The following is a 21,305-nucleotide window of genomic DNA, read 5'->3' as shown; positions in this document are numbered from 1 at the left end:
GTTCAGCAAAGTGACCCTGACGTGCCTAAAGCTGGGATGACGGCCTGGCCTAGCATCAAACGGACACCCTTCTGAGAATGAAAGGGGGTGCGCTATTAAATCTGTGGACTGTCCCCTGGCAAAGCAAGCAGGAAGGTGGTCGGGTGGCCTCAGGTCGAAGTAGCAGTGGGTGGGGCAGAGTCCAGAAACGGATTTGGAGCCTCTCAGGACAACACTTAGCTGCAGCCTCCGGGGCCATCCGAGCATCTACAACCACGATCACCCAACGCCTTTTCCAAATAGGACCTTCCATCTTTATTTTTGTAAAAAAAAAAAAAAACCAAAAAAAACCCGAAGAGGACCAAGCCACCACCAAGCACAGACAACTTACCAGGCAAGGTCTTGTGTCCCTCCCTCCTCCATGTCCCAGGTGCCTAATCAACAGCATCAGGGAAGCAGGTGGCACGGTTAGCTGCTCCCAAAGGGAACATTACAAAGGCTTGGGTGATGGAGGGAAACCTGGCCAGGGTTTTAATCACGGAGACGTTGCTTAAAACCGATTGCTTTAAAAACTGCTCTGTTTGAAATGCAGCGAAGGAGGACCACGCGGTCAGAAATCTAACCGTCTTTCCACGAAGGTCTCCCCGGAAGCAGCCGGTGGCTTGAGGGAGGGAGGGTCCAGTCCAACTTGCAGCTGACGGAATGAGGCCGGTTTCAAAGAGCTTGCTCTGTGGTCCCAGGACAAAGACTAAGGTAAACAGATTGGCGTGTTAGGCTTGTTCTACGGTGGGCCAGGGGCTGCAGGGCTGGAGTCCTCGTTAGTGGATTTAGTGTTGGTGAGAAGACTGGGCCCCAGCCTTGAACACAGGAGTCTTCTAAAGAAGAAGCGGAGAGCCCCGTATCCCCTGTCACCTTCCACAAAATACGGGGGATGGGCAGGCAGTGCGAGCCACGGGCCTCTTTACAGCACAGGCGCTTGCTGACTTGGGCCAGACCAGGGAAAGGATCCTGATTCCTTAGGAGAGCCGGGTGAGCCCGAGTCTGAGCAGCAGAGCGGAGCAAGCGTAGTCCCTGCCAGGCTGACTCGACGAAGGGCTTGGGCCTCGGGCTTGCAGGCCGCCCCAAGGTGGGCGGTGGTGTGGGGGCCTAGGCGTAGCCGCCAGCCATCTGACTGGTGGCTGCATTGCTGCCCACGCCCCGCCAGGCCTGGAAGCTGAAGAAAGCGCTCACTCCGTAAGCGATCATCACTAAACATGCAAAGAACTGAAAGAGGAAGAAGACACCAAAGCTGAGTGGGGGTGCGGCATGGCACTGGGGGGCAGGGGTGACAGGGATCCTGGTGCCGGACCGCCCGCCTCAGACCCACGCAGGCAGTAAAAGCTTGATCAGTGCCCCTCCGTTAACCGGGACACTGACTCCAATCTAGCCACACGCTCATTTAGCAAGTATGGGGGGGGGGGTGCCAACATGACATAACATGGGGGAATCCACTAAGAACCACATAGGCAAGGCACATCCCGCTGTGAGAAGGGCAACGGGAGGATGTGCTCCTAGGGACAGAGGGGTAGGAGCTAGTTCAGACACACCTCAGGGATTTTGTTTGAAAAAGACATTGCGATTCCAGGAATCGTCTGGAATCAGTTCAGACGCTCCATGTCTCTATCACAGATTCCAAAACCATCTTCCCCAGGAAGGGCGAGGAAACCCAAGCTCTGGTCTAGCTCCTGCCCTACAGTGGACCTCCCTGCGGTGTGCTTACCTCTCTCAGCCTCAGTTTCCTAGCCTGTCCAAAGGGACTGGTAGTCCCTGTCTTCCTCACTCTGAGGAAATGTCTGTGTGGGGCCCCGTGGAGTGAGGTATGACAGGAGTGGCAGGGTCACTGGTATTCCCCTGGCCACAGCCCGAGCTGGGCCTTCATGAGAGAGCCTGTAAATCCTCCCAAATGGTTTAAACCAAAAGGTTTTTGCATGAAGTTCCCCTTTCAAGAAGGGTCGACAGTTTTTAGCAGGTCCTCCAGGGGGCATGTGACCGTCACTCGGTGTGGGACGCCTGGGTTAACAACAAAGTTCAGCAGTTGACCCAGAACTTCCGTTCACGACCACCAAGTACTTCCCAAGCATTCTGGTTCCTTGGGGTTTCCTGCTCATTATGGAAGACTGAGCCCTGAGCCCCTAAGATGGTGACCAGCAGGGGCAGGTGCTGGGCGCAGGCCAGAGAGTGGTCCTCGGGCATGGACTTGGTCTGGCCCGTCTCCCCCGTAACTGCCAAGGCGCCCCGGGGAACCATACTCACAGAGGCAGCCGCTCGCTGGTTGTACGGCCGGGTGCCCTTCAGGGACGTCAGCTCCACGGCGGCAGAGCAGGTGATGAAGGCCGTGATGTACAGAACTGTGGCGCCCACGTTAAATATCATTAACTGGGAGGGAGGGAGAACAGGCTTAAGACTAAAGATTCTTCCAGTAAATGCAGAACCTCTTGGTTCCCAACAGCACATGCCTTTAGTACCCAGGATGGGCTGGGGGGCAAGGAAGGCATGGGCCTTTCCCACTGGAAGGGAGAAGGGAAGTCCATATGGGGTCAGCCTGGTGGCCATTTGAGCATAAACCTGCCTAAGACTGAGAGGGGGAGGGGACATGATGCAGAGGCCTGCAGTGATCTGGTCAGGAGCAGCAGCAGTCCCAAGAGGCAAAACCCATTCCCAGTGGCAGGAGACTGAATAGATCAAGGCCAGCTCTGAAAGTCCTGGCTCAACAATTCCAAGCCCACACTCTTCCATGTTAGCTCAGCACAAGCTCGGAACCCCCTCTTGCCACTGCGGGCCTTGATCCAGAGGCTGGGCCTGGGAGGACCCCACATCCCTCTCTACCCCCAGCGGGAGGAATCTACGTCTGCCTTTTGGCCATGTCCTCGGCTCAAGGCCCCCCATGTCCCATGCCAGGGTCAGGACCCAGCAGGGTTGTGGACCAGACTGAGAGGCAGGACCCTCAGCTGACATTCAGGCCGAGTCCCATTTCCTGAATGCTTGGCCCCTGGGACCAGTAAGCAGTCTCAGCAGACACTGCACACCAGTGGCCCTCAGGCATGTCTAGTTCAACCTACAGATTTAAAAAAAAGTTATCAACATTCTAGGGGCACCTGGGTGGCTCCGTCATTTAAGAGCCCAACTGACTCTTGATTTCGCTCAGGTCATGATCTCACACACTGGGCTCTGTTGACAGATCAGAGCCTACTTAGTATTCCCTTCTCCTTCCTGCCCTTCGCTCACTGGCTGGCTTGCTCATTCTCAAAATAATGAAATTAACATTTAGAAAAAATAAGGGTTATTTTAAATAAAAATGACCAGCATTGTAAAATTAGATTTCATATGAAAACCTGAAGATTTCGTATAAAACTTTCAATCTTAGAAATATCGAGATTTGGTGTCAGGGGGCCTGTACTCCCACTAACAGTAGGAGCTGAGGAGAGGTGGCTCCCTGTGGAGAGACGAGTTGGGGGGGGGGGGTGTTCCAGAACCCCTCCTGATCAACTTCACTCACTCATCTTGCCCGGGGCCCGGCAGGGGGCTGGTGGCCCCTGTCCCAGAAAACGCCCCCCTGGTGATCCCAATCCAGTCACGCCTTCCCTGTCCTATGTGCTAATGGGCCCAGGAGCAGAGAAGACCCTCCAGCCCAGGAAAGGGGCCTCCTTCCAGCAACAGCGGTGGCCAGAGCCCCAGATCTGTGCTCAGGGACACTGAGGCCTCGCCATCTCGGGAGATCTCTTTCTTCAAAGCTCCCAGGACCCGGAGCAGGGGCTGGATCCAAGCCAGGAAGTCGGGCCACCCCCTCCTCAGCCCAGGCTCTTCCCTCCAAGCCCAGCGGCTGCCACAAACACTGCCTGGCTCCTGCCAGTGATGTCAAGATCTAACAAACCCGTTCTGTCTTGAGGATGACTCACGTTTCCTCGGTTTAAAAAGTCATTGAATTCCAAACAATGCTGCCTAGTCCCAGCCTCGCCTGTCTTACAATCAGGTGCCTCTCTCGCCTCGCTGCGGCGCTGAAAGCCTCGGACCCCAGCTGCAGGGGTTTTCCGGGTCAGAGAAAAAAGCCCGGCAGCTCTGTGTGTGTCTGGCGGCGGTCCTTCCTGGGGACGCTCTCAGCTCTGTGTCCCGAGGAGCCAGACCCGAGACAGCCTGGGACGCCACCCTCTCCGGGGCTGGAGGGGCCTGTCCCTGGTAATTCCGGACGGACGGCCCAGCCTCTAGACCCAGGGCGGCCAGAGTCCGAGGGACCCTCTGCAACACAGGAATCCCAACCGCCCCCCAAAAAAGAAAAATACTTCCAAGATTCCAAATGGCCTCTGGGCTCTCCAAAGAGCTCACTTCCATTCCCTACCTGGAGAAAGCCAAGCCTGTGTACCCCCTCCCCCTGTCGGTCCTGCAGGCTGGCTGAGGGCCAGCCCCCACGAGCCACTCCTCAGGTAGGGAAGGTCCTACCGGCACAGCAGTTCCCCGAGGCAGAGGGCTCAGCCTGGAAGCACCCCCCGCTCCCACCTAGACTCACCACCAGCGGCCAGGGCACCATGTACAACTTCATGTGCAGCTGAAACAGGTAGAGGATGAAGAAGACAATTGTCACCAGCCAGAGGAAGACAGCAACAAACATTACCCAGCCGTAGGCTGGGTACAGGTGGTACGGGGTATCGGCAATCAGGGCCCACACCAGCAGCCCCAGCACCTGGAGGGACGAGACAGGGCCAGGCTGGAGGCCACAGGGCTCCCTCCCTCTGTAGCACACATTTCTCATTTAGTCAAGAAAAGTATTTATTGGGCTCCCACTGTATACCACTCTTACTCCTTTCACGTCTCAGCTGAAACGTTAACATGCTGTGGGACACCTTCCTTGCTCTTCCAGTCTGGGTTCTAGAACCTTCTTTTGTGCTCTCATGGCCGCCCTGCCCGGCACCCACCTCCCAGGACTGGGATATTGTTTCCTTCCCAGACTGAGTTCCCTGAGGGCAGGCCAATGATTGTCTCACCCATAGCTGCACCCCAGCAGCCAGGACAGGACCTGGGCCCTGCCAAGGGCTCAGTAAGAGCCGCTGAAAGAAAGGTAAAGTCACAGTCCTGGAGGGCACAGTCCAAATTCCAGAGGTGGGAAAACCAGCAGCCTGGGCCATCCACCCAGGGGCTCAGGTGGACTTCCGCCTGATGCCCCACCCAGCCCTCCACCTTCTCAGACTCTCCTCACTGACCCTCCACGCAGGTGTTACCATCCCCACCTGACAGGGGGAAACTGAGTCTCACACCACTCCCACATGGCAGGGTGGGCCCCAATATCCTCGCAGCCAATAGCATGGACCTTGCAGTCCACTACCTGGGTTTAAACCCTGCTCCCTTCCCAGCTGTGCGAGCTTGGGCAAGCTCACAACCTCTCTGTGCCTTGGTCACCCCATCTGTAAAATGAGTACTGATGACCATACCTACCTCACGGGGCCACATCAAGGACCCGTGAGTTCACGTATATAAATGGGTACAACAGAACGTTCGCTTTCATTCTTTCCCACTGGATACACTGCCCTCTGGGCCGCGGGGAGCTCTGCACAGACGGCTGACACCAGCTTGGGGGACTTGGCAGGGTGGGGCTGAGCAACGGGCAGGCTCTGAGGCAGGGCCCGGGAGCTCAGGAGAGCCCACAAGCGCCACCTCACACGCAGCTGTCCCGGCCCCCACACCTCTGCCACCCTCTTCCCTGCTGCCCAAATGCCCTGGGCTGGGGCGCCCTCCCTTGTCCACAGGGCGGAGCTGGGCCAGACTCGGGTCTGGTGGACCACGGGGCTGTGGAGAAAGGCTGCTTTGCTGATGAAGATGCACCAACAGAGCTGCCCTCTTTTTCCTCGGGTGGCATCCAGGCGTGGGCAGCAGGGCTCACAGTGACCCTGCCACAGCCTGACAACGTGCAACCGTCACTTGGATCCTGGAGAAGCGGCTCGGAAGCAACATGGACCTCTAGACCCTGGTCCCAGAGACAAAAATATCCCCCCTCTTTCCGGGGCCAAAAGCTCCTCTGCCAGACACCAGAGAGCTGGGGCCCACTCTGCGGCACAGCCAGTGCTGGGCGCCTGCTAGACTCCCCGGCAGAAGCACCCTTGCCAAGGACCAAAAGGGCTGTTTCGGTACCCATCCCCCTACGCTTGCGCGGGGGGGGGGGGGGGGGCGTTGCGCAGGGCAGGCAAGGCCTTAGGTGAACAGGGGTGGAGTCTAGGAACCCCCAGCACCGCCTTCCCTCCTCCTCCTCGTCCTGCAGGAGAGGCTGGGCAAGGGTGTGTGTGGTTGGCTTCCTTCCCACAGTGCCACTGCGAAGGGGGAGGTGAAGCCCCAGGCCTGGGAGCCAACAGCTGGGTTTCAGTCCTGCCCATGCTGTGGGACACCCAGCGAGCCCCTTTCCCTCTCTGTGCAGCGCCCAGGGCAACTCCAATCTGCCCAGCAGAATGCAGGCCCCATGAGAATCCACGTTTGGTCACTGCTGCATCTCCAATGCGCAACGGTGCCTAGCACACAATTCCTGTACAATATCTGCTCAATACATATGTGCTCGGAGCTAGCGGGCCTCAGTTTCCTTATCCGTGAGGCAGGGGTCAAACACCTGCCCCGCACAGGTGCTGTGTACTAAAAGACGAAGCAGCAGTGAATGGGTGCATGTGCTGCGGGCCTTGCTCTCCCGCCTCCAGGAAAGATCTGAGCCCACAGTGGGAGACAGGGTGGGGGCAAGAAAGGCATCTGCTCCTCCTCCCCAGAGCTCTGCACCCGTCCCTCCCCACCCAGCAGGGTGAGTCCACGGGGACACCACCCACACAGCACCGCACCAGCCTCAGCTGCCCCATCAGAGACGGGCTGGCGGTGCTCTGTGCGGCCCACCTTGCAGGTGAGGAAGGCAGGTCAGGCGGCGGGGCTTTGCCCACAGGCACTCAAACAGGGGACACAGCCGTTACCAGCGAGGCCCGAGCGCCAGGCTGTCTCGGCCCATCGCCCCCACCTCTCACCACCCACCCTCAGCATACCCTGCCCAAAACAGACGACATGTCAGGGGGCCGAGAGCCCCCAGAGTGGCTCCGAAGGAGAACCGACCCTCCTGAAGCAGCACCTTGCAGGACCCCCACACGTGAGAACTGGGCACGTCAGGGACAGAGAATGAACTTTTAAAGCAAGGTCCTTACGGGCCTCCATGCCATCATGCGGCACATTTCAACTACCTGAAAGGAAGTTAGAAAATGCAGAGAAATGAAGATCAAGAAAAGACCAATTCAGGGGTCTCTGAGTGGCTCAGTTAAGTGACCGACTTCAGTTTAGGTCATGATCTCATAGTTCATGAGTTCAAGCCGCGAGCTGGGCTCTCTGTCAGCACAGAGCCTGTTTTGGATCCTGTCTACCTCTCTCTCTCTCTCTCACAAATAGGGAGGGGAGGGGAGGGGAGAGGCAAGACCAATTCGAGTTTACCCTAATGAACACCTATCAATTATCAGTCTTATTACTCCTAGATTTGGTCACAATAACCACTTCCTGCCCTCCAGCTCGGGCCGCACAGACCTCTGGAAAGCACCTCCCCTTTTATTTCACTGTTTCCCAGTAACCCCCTCATCGGCTGGTACTATTTATTTTCCCCATTTTCCAAAGAGAAGCTCAGAGGGAAATGAGCCTGTGGTCGCCCATGCTCCCCTGTGGGTGCGGGGCAGGGCTTGAACCCTGATCCGTCCTTCTCCAAAACCCAGGCTACTGAGGATTACTTAGTGCTGTGACAAATGAGAACACTTGAGCCATCTCCCAGCTCTGCCCGCCCTCCAGCCCAGCCCTGCTTTCCAGATCAGCAAGCGCAGCCTCGGAGGCACAGAGCTGCTGGGTAAGCAGCAGGAATTTCTGGTGTCCCTCCTGGCTTTGCCACCCTGGCCCTGTGCCCTGGGAGCGGCCTTGGTTTCTGACTCCAACAAGGAAAGGTCCACTTCTCCACCTGAACCAGACAGACCGGTTTTTCCTGTTCACTCTCCCCCAAGAGTCCAAATGGATCACCCCAAGCCAGGACCTCGGTCGCTTGGGACAGGCGACCCCTCTGCTAGCCTCTTGCTCCTGCTGGGGACCCAGGCCTCAGCGGGAAGAAGGGGCCAGGGGCTCGTCCTATGGTCCACGATAGGAGAGCAAACCCCACTTTTCAGAAGGAGGGGGACTGGGGTAGGTAGCTGAGGGCAGAGAGCAGGAGGCCACCTGTCCCCAGGCCCCTCTGTCTGGAACAGTCGCCTTGCAGCTCTGGTGTCTTCTGAGGCCAGGCCTCGGCATGTGTATCTCGCTGAGATCATTCGTTCAACCAATGTCAACGTGGCCTTTACCTCTGGGTCCCTGTCTCTTGCCTACACATTCATCAACTGCCCCCGTGTTCCTGTGTGAGACACAGACACACAAACACAGAACCGAGCCTTATCCCCTCACTCCTTTAATGCATCCCCTGCAACACCTCCTTCAGGCAAGCACTACAGATAAAGAGAACGGTCTGGAAATCTTGAAGGTGCAGGCTTTTTTTTTTTTTAATCTCGCTGAAAAATCTAAAGACTTCAGATTAGAGATTTTTCTCTTTAAACGTAGACCATCAAAAAGGATACTTTCAGCATACCCCAGGACCTTTGCACCTACAAAAGAATTTCTAAACAATTGGAGAACAGGGATATCTTTGTTAAAATCAGCTGCAAAGAGGAGACATTCATCACAAATGCCAGACAGAAAGGCATTCCTTTATTAGGATGGGCCCTGACCCAGAGACTGGTGTCCTTATAGATTGAAGGAAAGTGGACAGAGACACACAGAAGTAGCAAGCCATGTAAAGATGGAGGCAGAGACCGGAATGATAGGTCTCTAAGCCAAGGGACACGACTGCCGGCAACCACCAGAAGCTAGCAGACATGCAGGGAGCGGGTTCTCTTTAAGAGCCTCCAGAAGGAACCAATGATGCCAACACAGTGATTTTGGACATCCAGCCTCCAGAACTGTGGGCAATACATTTCTATTGTTTGAAGCCACCCAGTTTCCAGTGTTTTCTCATGGCAGCCCTAGGAAACCAACATGTCTTTCTGAGCACCGTTTACCTGCAGCTGGATGTCATGATCTGATTTAACTGTGTGATGTGTTTTGATGGAAGGTTGGCCTGTTAACTCACTGGGTTCGAGCTCTGGCCCTGCCAACTTCTTAGCTGCATGACCTAGGGCAAGCTGCTGAATCTCTGTGCCTTCGTGTTCTCTCGCTCTTTCTACCCACGAACCATGAGATCATGACCTGAGCCCAAGTCGGACGCTTAACCAACTGAGCCACCCAGGCGCCCCTGTGTTCTCATCTTTAAAATGTGCCTGCCTCATAGGGTAGTCCTGAGATTACATATATGTAAGGTAGTTAGATCAATGCCCAACACGGGCTCACCACTCAATACGTGTTCTACTGTAATCACCAGGCTGAGAGGTTGGAATATGGAGTTTCCAATCCATTCTCCCCCTGGGTTCCTGAGGTAGTAACAGCGTGTGCAGTTCCTAGGGGGTGAGGCCTCCCCGAGACAAAGGAGGTCTGTAACCTTAAGCACCAGGCACAGTGTAGTAAGTGATAAATGTAGCCCCACCCAGTCTTTCAGATAAGGTGGCTGGGCTTATCAGAACAGGAGGCCCAGGAGGTCTGGCCGGCCCAGCCCTGGAACACCTCCTGGACGAGCACTCTGTTCATCCAGGTTGAAGGGCCCTGGGCAGAACCCTTCACCCCTTAGACCTCGGTCTTCCCCTCAGTGCAATGGGAGCAGGGAAGGTGCACTCAGGGTTCTCCAAGGCTCCCTCCAGTCAGGGGCTAGTACTCAACGCACAGCTCCCCCCAGAGGGGCCCCAAGCCCTCTCCCCCTGGTACGGGAGGGACCCTGGCAGCCCCAGCACTAAGCTAAGTCCTCTCCTGCCCAGAGACAGAGACTCTCCTTCTAACCTTCTCCACTTGCTGGGCCAGGTCAGCCCCTAGTGGATTTGCTGTGTAGCCTTGGGTGAGCTGCTTAACCTTTCTGGTCAGTTTCCTTATCTGACACGTGAGGCAGTTGGGCAGGTACCTGGATCCTGGTCACTTCACAGGTGTGTCACTGCAGGTAAAAAGGTGTGAAGGAAAATGGTAACAGCTGGGAGGGAGCCAGGAGGAGGGACAGCACCTCAGAGCCTGGGGGCGGACACGGGGGACTCACACTGAGCCAAGGCAGGCAGGTCACAGAAATGGCCAGGGTGGGGCACGTGGGGGTCAGAGCTGAAAGGCCAGCATGGCACCTGGGGGAATGCAGCCCACGGCCGCCAGGACTCCAAGTGTTCAAGAGACACTAGAAATCTGAGTTTCTATGTGAAATCTTCAGCTTCTTAAATGCTGGCAATACGCCCCAAGGTTTTGGGGGCAATGTGAGGAAGGGGCCCACCCAAGAGTCCCCGGGACTCCCTTCTCCCCACTCCACTATCCAGGAAACTGAGGCCCAGGGCAACATGAGCCCTTCTGGGGTTCCCCCTCACAGGCACACATCTGGGCAGCTGAGGACACTCAGAACTTGGCCTGGCCAGGCCCAGTCTCCACCCCCGCCCTGGCCCTTCTCCCTACAGTGAAAGGGACTTTATGGGGACAAAAAGCCACCCATTGTGTCACAGGAGACAAAGGCGCAGGGGACAGAGGCCCCGGGTGCCTGAACCGGCCACAACAAGTCTACACACCACCCCCTCCCTGTGCCTAGGAGGCGGGCTTGGGGGTTAGGCTCCGTGGAATTCCCGCTCTGTAGCCCCCCTCCCGGGGCACTCAGGGGTCCTGGGGGCCACCTCCCGGCTCCACCCGCCCAGCACCACCATGTAACTCCTCAGCCTCCCGTCAGCCGGAAAGCAGGCACCAGAGAGCCACTGAACCAAGTCGGAGAACAAGGTCTCCTGAAGGCCGGCTGTGTGCCGGCCTCCCCTGCAGACCCTGGGAACGAAGCACCGAGCCTGCGGCCAGAATCCCCGCGCGCACGCGGGCAGGCAGCGCACACGCACGGGGGCGCGCAGCACGCAGGCAGGCAGCACGCACGGCACGTAGCACACACACAGCACGCACACAGGCAGGTAGCATGCATGCACGGGGGCACACAGCACACACACTTGCACGCACACACATGCAGCACGCACGCAGGCAGGCAGCGCGCAGCATGTGGACATTCAGCACACTCAGCACCCACGCAGGCAGCACACACGGCACGTAGCACACACAGAGCACGCACACAGGCAGGTAGCACGCATGCATGGGGGCACACAGCACACACACCTGCACGCACGCTCACATGCAGCACGCACGCAGGCAGCGCGCATGCACAGGGGCACACACTCGCACACAGCACCCACGCAGGCATGCGGCTCCCACCCCGGGCTGTTGCAGAGAGGTCGAGGACAGGCACACCGGCTCAGGGTCTGGTTCACCCAGCGGCCAGGCTTTCCAAATGCGGCCTTCGTCATATTACTTGTTACTCCTCAGTCTTGAGTGTCGGAACTGAATCTCATTTTAAATCCCTGACTTAGAAGAGATTTCTGCACACCCACCCCAGCGGCCCAACTGTCCCCAGAGCCCCCTACCTCTGGTGCCTGTGTGCACTCTGCATGTCACCCCACTGCTACCTTGTAACTTTGTGGTCTCCCTCAGAGTTCTAGGAAAATCTTCCCAACAGAGGACCTCCTGCTTATCCCCAGGCCACTTCCCATTCTCCGCTCTGAGGCCAGATAGCCCATTTCACAGATGAAGAAACCAAGCCCTTATAAGATCTGGACCTGGCTCAAGGTCTGGCACAGTAAGGGGTGGGGCCTGGACAGTTCTGTGGCCCAGAAGGTGGAGATGCTCAGAGGACGATGGGTCTCCATTGGAGGGGTGGGGGGGTCAATCCCCTGAGGACCAGAGCAGAGATGGGGCAGGGCAGACCTTGAACCCTGGGGCAGAAGGAAAGAAGGAATCACAAGTTTATGTCCATAGCACCCTGGCAGAAGGGCAGGGGAGTGAGGCTGGCACCACAAGCGGGTCCCAGTCCTGCCACTGAGCCTCCAGAGAGCTGGCTCTTGGGAGCATACGGAACATCATTAAACCCAGAGGCCCCGCCCCGCCTGCTGGGGAAGAGGGTGGTGCGGAGAGCCAGTCTCCTATGCTCCCTGGCCTGCCTTACCTCAGACTCTGGCTCCAGTTCTGATTCTAGAACTAACTGTTGTGGGTGACAGCCCACAAGCCCTCCTTCATCTTAACTTCAAGGAGGGACAGGTGACCCCATCTGGCCAACCTTAGACAGGGTGGCAGATCATCTGATGTCTGACTCCTTCACCCCCAAATTAAAGCTGGAAAGGCCGAGACCAGGCCCAGGTCTGTTGCCTAGCAGCTCGAATGCCGAGCCCTGCCTGACCTTGGGCCCTTGCCTTCCTGCCCTAACCTCCCGGGGAGACCCTGGCGTGCCACCCTGCCTCTCCCCCTTGGACAAACAGGACAGGCCAACCCGGACCAACAGCAAAGGGCCTGTTAGTATCGAGGGCTGAACTCACAGGGCTGCCAAAAAACACAGCTGCACCCCTCCCCGCCCACCATGCTGGTTCCGGGTGGCCATGGGGACCAGGGCAACTCCCAGGGGGCTTTCCTAGACCACCTGCGAACAGGAAACCCGGCCTGGGCCTCCCTGAATCCCACCACAAATGACTCCCCAGCTCTCAAGGAGTGGCCAACCCCTGACCCTGCCACCCGGCCAGAAACAGCAAGTGTCTGCCAGAGGCGGACGGCTTGGCAGGCTCCTTCCATCTCCACCTCCCACAGCTCCCCCGGCCCGGCACCCGGCATTCAGGGCCACTGCTTGCTGCTGTGTGCTCCTGGGAAGGTGTCTTCCCCAGCCTGGGCCTGAGGGGCCTTCACGTGCCCCTGTCCCAGTTTTCACCATATCCCACAAACTACATGTACTACTGTTTGACTCTGGATTTCCATTTAAAGATTTTTAAAGAAGTTCTTTCATTTATTTTTGAAGTACGTTATATGCCGGATATGAGAGGTAATAAAAGGGCATTTTTAGTCGGTCTCCCTTCTCCCCTGCTACTCTGTTTCTTCCCCAGAGGCAACCAAGAGTGGTTTCTTGCACATCTCTCCAGAGATCACGGACCTGAGCACACACAGTGTCTGGATAGGTGTCTGGAAATAGTCTCTTTCTCCCATACGAATGATAGTATTCTAATTTTTTAATGTCTTTAATTTATTTTTGAGCGCAAAAGAGAGACAGAACACAAGCAGGGGAGGGGCAGAGAGAGAGAGGAAGGCATGGAATCCGAAGCAGGCTCCAGGCTGAGCGGTCAGCACAGAGCCGATGCGGGGCTCGAACTCATGAACTGTTAAATCATGACCTGAGCCGAAGTCGGATGCTTAACCAAATGAGCCACCCAGGCGCCCCAAATGCTAGTATTCTACACACAGTTTTGCACCTTGCTTTTTTCACTTAACCACACAGCCTGGAGACTGCCGGCCATTACATACAGAGCTGCCTTACTGTTTTCTCTAAGGGGTAAGACGTTATCTTTTTACTGCTGCATGGTAAGCTGTTGTACAAATGTATCATAATTTACTCTAACTGTGTCAAATACATTTCCATTAAAAATAAACAAATTGGAGAGGTGGCGCCTGGGTGGTTCAGCCAGTTGAGCGATGGGCTCTTGATTTCCGCTCAGGTCATGATCTCACAGTTCGTGTGACTGAGTCTCACCTCGGGCTCCACACTGACAGTGCAGACCCTGCTTAAGAGACTCTCTCTCAAAATAAATAAATTAAAAATAATAATAAATAAATAAGGGCTCCTGGGTGGCTCAATTGGGTAAAAGTCAGACTCTTGATTTGGGTTCAGGTCGTGATCTCATGGTTCGAGAGATCGAGCCCCACACTGGGCTGTGCTGCCAATGCAGAGCCTACTTGGGATTCTCTATCTGCCCCTCCTCTGCCTGTGAGCACCTGTGTTCTCTCTTTCTCTCTCATAATAAACAACTTTAAAAAATGAATAAGTAAAATGCTGATGGGAAATTCAAAACAAAACAGAAAACAGGGGCACCTGGGTGGGTCAGCCAGTTAAGCATCTGACTTCAGCTCAGGTCACGATCTCACTGTTTGGGAGTTTGAGCTCCACACTGGGCTCTCTGCTGTCAGAACAGAACCCGCTTCAGATCCTCTGGCCCCCTCTCTCTGCCCCTCCCCTGCTTGCTTGCTTTCTCTCTCTCAAAAATAAACATTTATACATATATATATATATAAAATCCTACAGAAGTCTGAAGTCTGTGTGGCATAAAAAAATGCCCTGATTGAAGTCAAAAACAAAACTAGGAAAAAGATATTTGCAAATCATCTGGAGCTCCTAGCAATTGATGACAGCTTACGACTTCAAAGAAGAGAGAACACAAATAGACAATGAGATACAAACAATTCTTAAGGGTGCCTGGGTGGCTTGGTTGACTGACCATCTATCTGACTTCAGCTTAGATCATGATCTCACAGTTTGTGAGTTTAAGCCCCACGTCGGGCTCTGGGCTGACAGCTCGGATTCTGTGTCTCCCTCTCTCTGCCCCTCTCCTGCTCATGCTCTATTTCTCTCTCTCTCTCTCTCTCTCTCTCTCTCTAACATTAAAAAAATTTTTTAAAAACCATGTTTTTAAAAGGTCAACCTCGGGGCGCCTGGGTGGCTCAGTCGGATGCTTGAGCATCCAGCTTCGGCTCAGGTCGTGGTTCAAGCCCCGTGTCAGGCTCTGTGCTGACAGCTAGCTCAGAGCCTGGAGCCTGCTTCCGGTTCTGTGTCTCCTTCTCTCTCTGACCCTCCCCCTCTCATGCTCTGTCTCTCTCTGTATCAAAAATAAATAAAACATTAAAAAAATAATAAAAAAATAAAAGGTCAACCTCACTCATAAGAGAAATGCAAACGCTACAACCCTACTAGCGGGCGTTTGGCAATCTCTCAAATCACACTCACACAACACACACACACACACACACACACACACACACACACACACACACACCCCACCAAGCTGGCAGTCCTGCTTCTCAGTGCCTCTCAGATGCGCTCAGTGGCTTGTGTGAGGTCATCCCCTGCAACAGGGTGTGCCCCAGCAAGAGTGGAAGTGCCAAGTGTCTGTCCACAAAGGGCCGGGCCACTCAAGTCACACCACAGCTGCACAACGGGATGCTGCAAAGCCACAAGACCAAAGCGACCATGCGTGGGCACAAAAAGACTGCTGTGACACAGCATCCCAGGGGTGATGGGGGGGGTGGCACTCTCCAGCCACGCATGCGTCTCTCTCTCCTTAAATCTGAGCTGGCACCTGGGAAACAGGAGTGGGGCATGGGTGGGGCACCTCGAAACCCGGAAGGGACAGAGATTTGTCACCGTGCTCTCGCCCAGGCTATTTTATTCTGCGCCGTAGTAAATATATCACCTATTAAAGAAATGAAGGACATAAAAGATCAGAAAGAGAAACGCGCGGGGCAGTGTGTGCTGACACAGAACATCCCCAAGCGCGTTGTCAGGGGGAGAAGTGTGGCCAGGCCCCCCCAAACACACACAGTGTTCCCATGTGCGGTGTATAAGTGAGGACTCGGGTTACACGCAGGCGGCTCAGACTCAGTGTGGACTATGCCTTCGTGCAGGCGGTGACTCAGGGGACTGGATGAGAGCCTGCGCTTTCTCTCAGTAATTACCCTTTGTGTTGTGTGAACGGTTTGCTGTGTGCCTGTATAGTTTTCTCAACGAAGACGGCAGTTTTGAACGACCTCTTATTCTTTTTTCGTTTTTTGGAGAGAGAAAAAGTGTGAGTGGGGGGTGGGGCAGAAGGTGAGAGAGAATCTTGAACAGCTTCCACGCTCAGCGCAGGGCCCGACGCAGGGCTGGATCCCAAGACCCTGGGATCATGACCAGAGCTGAAATCAAGAGTCCGACGCCTAACCGACTGAGCCACCCGTTAAATGGGCCGAGAAACGGTGACACTGCGGAGACCCTGAGATGGTTAACAGGGGGAGACACAGCTCTGTAGCACAGAGAGATCTCAGCTGCCTGGGGCGTAAGAAAAGCAAAGCGCTGCGCAAAGGGTACCGAACAAAAGCATCATGTTTTTTACAATGTACAGGAAAAAGAACTGGAAACACCCAACGGTGGTCCCCTTGGGGAGAGGGGCAGGTGATCCAAGAATAACTCTGCCCTTATCCATAAGAAGTTTTGACTTTTTAAGGAGAATGTGTTTACATATTTATTCCAAACACTCAGCTCCCTCCTGGCCAGGCGCGGCCGGCGTGTGGGGGGAGCTAACAATACAAAGCACGGGTCTCCTCTGGGCACAGGAGGCAGAGATGAGCTCGCAGGGCCTGGAACGCCGCACCGAGGAGACTGAACCCTCACGTCTCAGCCCTGGGAGGCCCCAATGTGGCTGATCTCTGTGTGCACAGAGAGACCCCAACAGCCTCACCGAGGCAGCCTCCTAGCCTCTTCCTGGAGGAGAGAGGTAACTTGCAGGCCTTGCTCTGCCCCCTGGTCAGGAGAAGAATGAAGTGACTGCTGGGGGTGGGGACAGAGCCAGAATCACCGTAAGCAAGACCTTTCCAACACTCCCAAATACACAAGGATGGAGCAGGCAGCCTTGAGAGGAACTGAGCTCCCCGTCCCTGGAAGCATGCAAGCTCAGGGACCTCTGGAAGCAAGCATAAGAACCCTAGGATTCTACGGCTCTGTGAATCCCAACTCCCCTTCATCCCGCAACACGCAGCACCAAGCCCTTTACAGCGTCTAACGTACTCCCCACCATCACACCATCACTCTTTCACCGACGCGGAAAAGAAGGCTCGCTCCCACCAAAACTACATGACCCACGGCTCAACTGTGATCGAGTGGCAGGTGCGGCTTCTGACAGCTGCTCATTCACCTGCAAAATGGGAATTGTGCGGCCACCCCCAATCCCAGGACGTGCTTTTCTGAAAGCTGTTCATTCACCTGCAAAAAGGAAGGACAGAAGGTACCAAATAGGACGACCCTATTGCCACAGGCCATTTACCTGGGCTTCTGCGCCTGAGGCCTCATGGATGCCTTCTGACTGCTGGACTTTCACACAACCTATTGCGAGGTTCATCTGTTCAGAATCTTCTTACTACTCCCTTCCTCATAACTAAATCCTTCAGGGCCCACTTCTGTCAGGAAGCCTTCCCTGATGGCCCTTGCCTTGATGAGTCTCCCTTCCTGAAGTCCCCTTCCTTCTCCTCCAAAGGACCCTAGGAACCTGCACACCCCATCAAAACAAAACAAAAAACTCCCACAAAACAGGACACTAGAGCCAAGCTCTGGATTCCCACATCTGAGTGCAAATTCTGACTGTGACACTCTACCAGGTGTGACCTTATTCAAGTTCCTCACCAGTAAACACAGGTAGGATCATCTTTTTCCCCAGGGCCATGAGTACCAGTTAACCACAGCTGGCACAATTTTCCTTCCACATCCTAGCCACGCAGAGATGTTCAGCATCAAAGTCTTCAGTTCTTTCTGGAACATTTTAGGACCAAGAGTTACCTCTAGATCAAACTTGCCTGCTTGCTTTTTAGATACTAACTTCATAAATTCATCATGTTTCCCCTTTTGCCTAGGCTGCTAGGAAACTCAACAAAGAATCAGCAGCCCTCGGGTCATGATCTTGTGGTTCCTGAGTTTGAGCCTGAGCAGGGCCTGCTTGCCCTTCTCTCCTCTCTCTGTTCCTCCCCCACCCAGTCTTTTTCTCCCTCAAAATAAACTTTAAAATAAAGTATTTAAAAGAATCGACAACCTTAAACTTGCTATACATTCCTGGTACAATGATCTCTTTTTAGCTTTCTTTAAATCAATCCTCCTCCCTCCTACACACGCATACCAACAACTTTTAGAAATATATTACTTTAAGGGTGCCTGGGCAACTAAGTTGGGTGACCTACCCCTAATTTCGGCTCAGGTCATGATCTCGTAGTTCGTGAACTCAAGCCCTCTACTGGGCATCTCACTGACAGTGTGGAGGGATTCTCTCTCCTCCTCTCTCTGTCCCTCCCCAACTTACGCTCATGCTCTCTCTTTCAAAATAAACAAACAAGCTTTAAAAAAAGAAATGTATTACTTGAACTTTTCTGTTGTAGATGGCTTAATATCACACTCCATTTAAAGTTCTTTCTGGAACCAAATGTGGTGGGGGGGGTGATAAATCAGTGAACACTGCCATTCTTCAGGACGCATTTAATACCAAAGAGCACATCTCCTTCCCAAGACGCTGGGGCTTTCTACCCACCCCTCCTCCCACCATTTCTAGAATACTTCACCACATCCTTTGGGAAATAAAGGAGCATTCGCTTGGGGTGCCTGGGTGGCTCAGTCAGTTAAGCATCCGGCTTCGGCTCAAGTCATGATCTCACAGTTGTGGGTTCGAGCCCCGCATCGGGCTCTGTGCAGACAGCTCAGAGCCTGGAGCCTGCTTCGGATTCTGTATCTCCCTCTCTCTGATCCTCCCCTGCTCATACTGTCTCTCTGTCTCTCAAAAATAAATAAAAAAAAGTTTAAAAAAAAAAAGGAGCATTTGCTTTCATCTCCCATTGACCACCTCCTCCATGCAGCCTTCCCTGATCCTTGCACAAAAAGCTCAACCTCTGGGCACCTCCCTGGGCACCTCCCTCACAGACTAAGAGCTCCTGGAGGGCAGGAGCTGCCCCTGGAGGGAGCGGGGAGGAGGAGCGAGCAGGTGGCAGGATGACCTCCATCACTCCCTCAAAAGCACCACACCTGTGCCCTCTGAGAGCACAGCTGACTGTAGTAATTAAGAACATGAGCCAGAAAAGTCTGACCACCCAGGGCTTAGATCCCAGCTCCAACACTCTGTGAGATCTTGAGCAAATAACGAATCTCTGAGCCTCAGTTTGCTCACCTATCAAATGGGGAGAAGAGAAGAGCACGCCCTTGCCAAAGAACCTGGAGCCTAGTTCGCACCTGCCGGTGGTGCCTGTGGGGTTTAACCAGGAATCTGTCCATTGAAACTGTCTTGTGTTGCCACAGACACAGCTTATCAGGAAATAGCTTCTCCCACTAGTAGATTGGTTAAGGCACTAAAAGGTGCAGGTCTTCAAACTCTGATGAGAGACCCTCAACCCCCCACCTCCAGTCCCAAAAGCACTGCAGGGAGGGCAAGGGCAGGGCACCCCACTCACACCCAGCCCCTGGGAGTCTGGAGACCTAAGTGCCAAGCTTCCCCACTGGTCTTGTGGCAAGTCCTACACTCTATGTAGACCTCAGTGTTGGTATCTGTGGAATGGGACCCAGATGCTCAGGGCTGGGCTGCCCAAATCAGACACAGCCTCCTCCTGGGGGATCTACCTGGGATCTGGTGGGCCCTCTTTCTTATTCGCTCAACTCCAGTTCTCACTGTTCAAATGCAAAAGACCCAGACTACGGGATCGTCGACAGGGTCCTCCCCCCACCCCACCCCCCCCGGAGCGAGGCAGACATCTCCCCGTTGTTGCAAACCCCGCTGTGGCTGCCAGCTGAACAGGGTCCCATCTCCCGACTCAAGGCCCTCAGCTTCCCACCCCCTCAGAAACAAGGCTTCGATCGCTTCTCGGAGGCCATTTGGCTAAAATCAAGTGCAGAAATAAGGGCTTCGACTCCAGCATCACCAACCTGTTTACTACTCCCCCCAACTTCCTCTTCCCTCACCCATCCCCAAGCCACGCTCACACAGCACCCCACACTCGGAACCCCTCCCCTTTCCTCCGCCACAGAGTTCAGTGAGAGCCTGCTCAAAAGCTCCCCCTCCTCCAGGAGCCTCCCTGGACTCCGAATTCATCCCCCTCTCCTCTGCCCCTTCCCGCCGCCGCAGTGCCTCCCCCACCGACAAGGAGCACGGCTGGCGTCAGGTGCTTCCTACCAGCAGATTTAAACGAGCCCCCAACCAGACCTCCTATCCACCTTCCAGAACCTCCCAAACAACTGAGAGGAGATTTCAAATGTAGATTTCTGGGCTGCACTTCCTGAGATTCAAATTCCAATTCCACATTTTTTCCGGGGGTGGGGATCAAGCACGTAGATTTCAAACACCCCCCTCCAAGAGAGTCTGAGACTGGGAGGGCAAAGGGGCCCCAGGGAGAGATCCGTGAAATGCTAAAACAGAGATAGAACTGGCCCAGGTGCAGGTGGGCAGACACCTGGTCCCGGGGGGTTGGGGGGGGCGGAGCGGACAGGGATCTCCGACCCCCGAGACTTCCAGCCGGGCACTCAAGCCAAGACCCAGTAGGAGGGGGTCGGCGGGAGATGCCCTAAAAGAAAATGGATCCTGGCCCACCTCCAGTTCCACCCTAGTCCTCTGAAAATGGACCCTCAGTTGGTGGGAAAACCTTCCAGAGGGGCAGCCACCCCGCTTCCAGACTCCCGCCTGAGGGTACTATGGGCCAGAACCTGATGCGCGGGGCGAGCGGGGCGTTCCCACCGGTCTGCCTCTGCTGAGGTGTGCACAGAGTCGGGAAGGCATCCGAGCTTAGCCTCTAGTCTCCCACAAATCCCTCCCGCCTGCATCGGGCGGGGTACCTCGGCCCCACGGGGCCGGCTAAACCGGCTGGAGCCCGGTGGAAGCCAGAAAAGCCCGGCTCTGGCGCGGGGGTCCATAAATGTATGCGCCGGAACGTATATGTCCTCTCGATTAGACAAGGGTTTCTGGGGTGTGACTACGCGGAGCCACTCGGAGGGAACTCTGCCTCACTCAGGCTGGGTGCCCTGGAGGGCTGGAGGCACCGTCCTGCAAACACAGAGACTGATGCAGAGACAGAGTTGTGCTCAGCGATTGTGCGTCTGTGCGCGCTCCTTCGGATGGCCCCCAGGGACCACTTCGGGGGATGATGGGGCGCGCGCGAGCAGGCCCTCAGAACGCGGGTGCTTGCAGGGTCTGCAACGGGGATGTCTCGAGGTTGACAGGGCTCCAGGGTGGGGGCGTGCGTCCTCGAGGCGCCCCGGGATGGGCACGGCGCGTCGCGGCTCGCGGGCGCCGAAGGTGACGGTGTACTAAGAGCAAACCAGGCAGCCCCCGGAGCCCCGACTCCTCCCGTCCCGGCCGACCCCCGACCCCGCGGCCCCACGCGCGAGCTCACCAGCTGCAGCAGCATGAGTGCACCGAGGCTGGAGCGCACGAAGCCCAGGTCCGGGCGCAGCGCGGAGACCGAGGCGCCGGCGCCCTGCGCGGGGCTGCTGGTCCGCGTGCTCACTTTCGACGGGAACTCGGCCATGGCGGCCCGGCTAGCCTCCTGCCGTCGCTCCG

The 21,305-nt window shown here is 55.5% G+C and overlaps 1 protein-coding gene across 1 annotated transcript; it reads right to left on the bottom strand.

Moving 5' to 3' along the window:
• Positions 1 to 270: 270 nt before the first annotated feature.
• Positions 271 to 21,299, bottom strand: PLLP (plasmolipin). The gene is made up of 4 exons (XM_029925067.1): positions 21,139 to 21,299; positions 4,520 to 4,693; positions 2,272 to 2,394; positions 271 to 1,242 (listed from the first exon to the last, which is right to left on the bottom strand). Exons 1-4 carry the CDS (start codon positions 21,271 to 21,273, stop codon positions 1,126 to 1,128), a joined length of 549 nt encoding a protein of 182 aa, XP_029780927.1. The 5' UTR covers positions 21,274 to 21,299; the 3' UTR covers positions 271 to 1,125.
• Positions 21,300 to 21,305: the final 6 nt, after the last annotated feature.

Source organism: Suricata suricatta, chromosome 16 (genome assembly GCF_006229205.1).
Source record: "Suricata suricatta isolate VVHF042 chromosome 16, meerkat_22Aug2017_6uvM2_HiC, whole genome shotgun sequence".
In the NCBI taxonomy this organism is placed as follows: domain Eukaryota; kingdom Metazoa; phylum Chordata; class Mammalia; order Carnivora; family Herpestidae; genus Suricata; species Suricata suricatta.
The sequence above is the reverse complement of the archived record's forward strand: the minus strand, read 5'-3'. Positions and strand labels throughout refer to the sequence as shown.

Excerpts from the sequence above, each read along its gene's own strand:
- PLLP (XM_029925067.1), bottom strand. The coding sequence starts at position 21,273 with ATGGCCGAGTTCCCGTCGAAAGTGAGCACGCGGACCAGCAGCCCCGCG. Across the intron at positions 2,395-4,519 it reads TGGTGCCCTGGCCGCTGGTG|TTAATGATATTTAACGTGGG; the intron begins GTGAGTCTAGGT and ends CCTCCCTCCCAG. Across the intron at positions 1,243-2,271 it reads ACCAGCGAGCGGCTGCCTCT|TTCTTTGCATGTTTAGTGAT; the intron begins GTGAGTATGGTT and ends TTCCTCTTTCAG.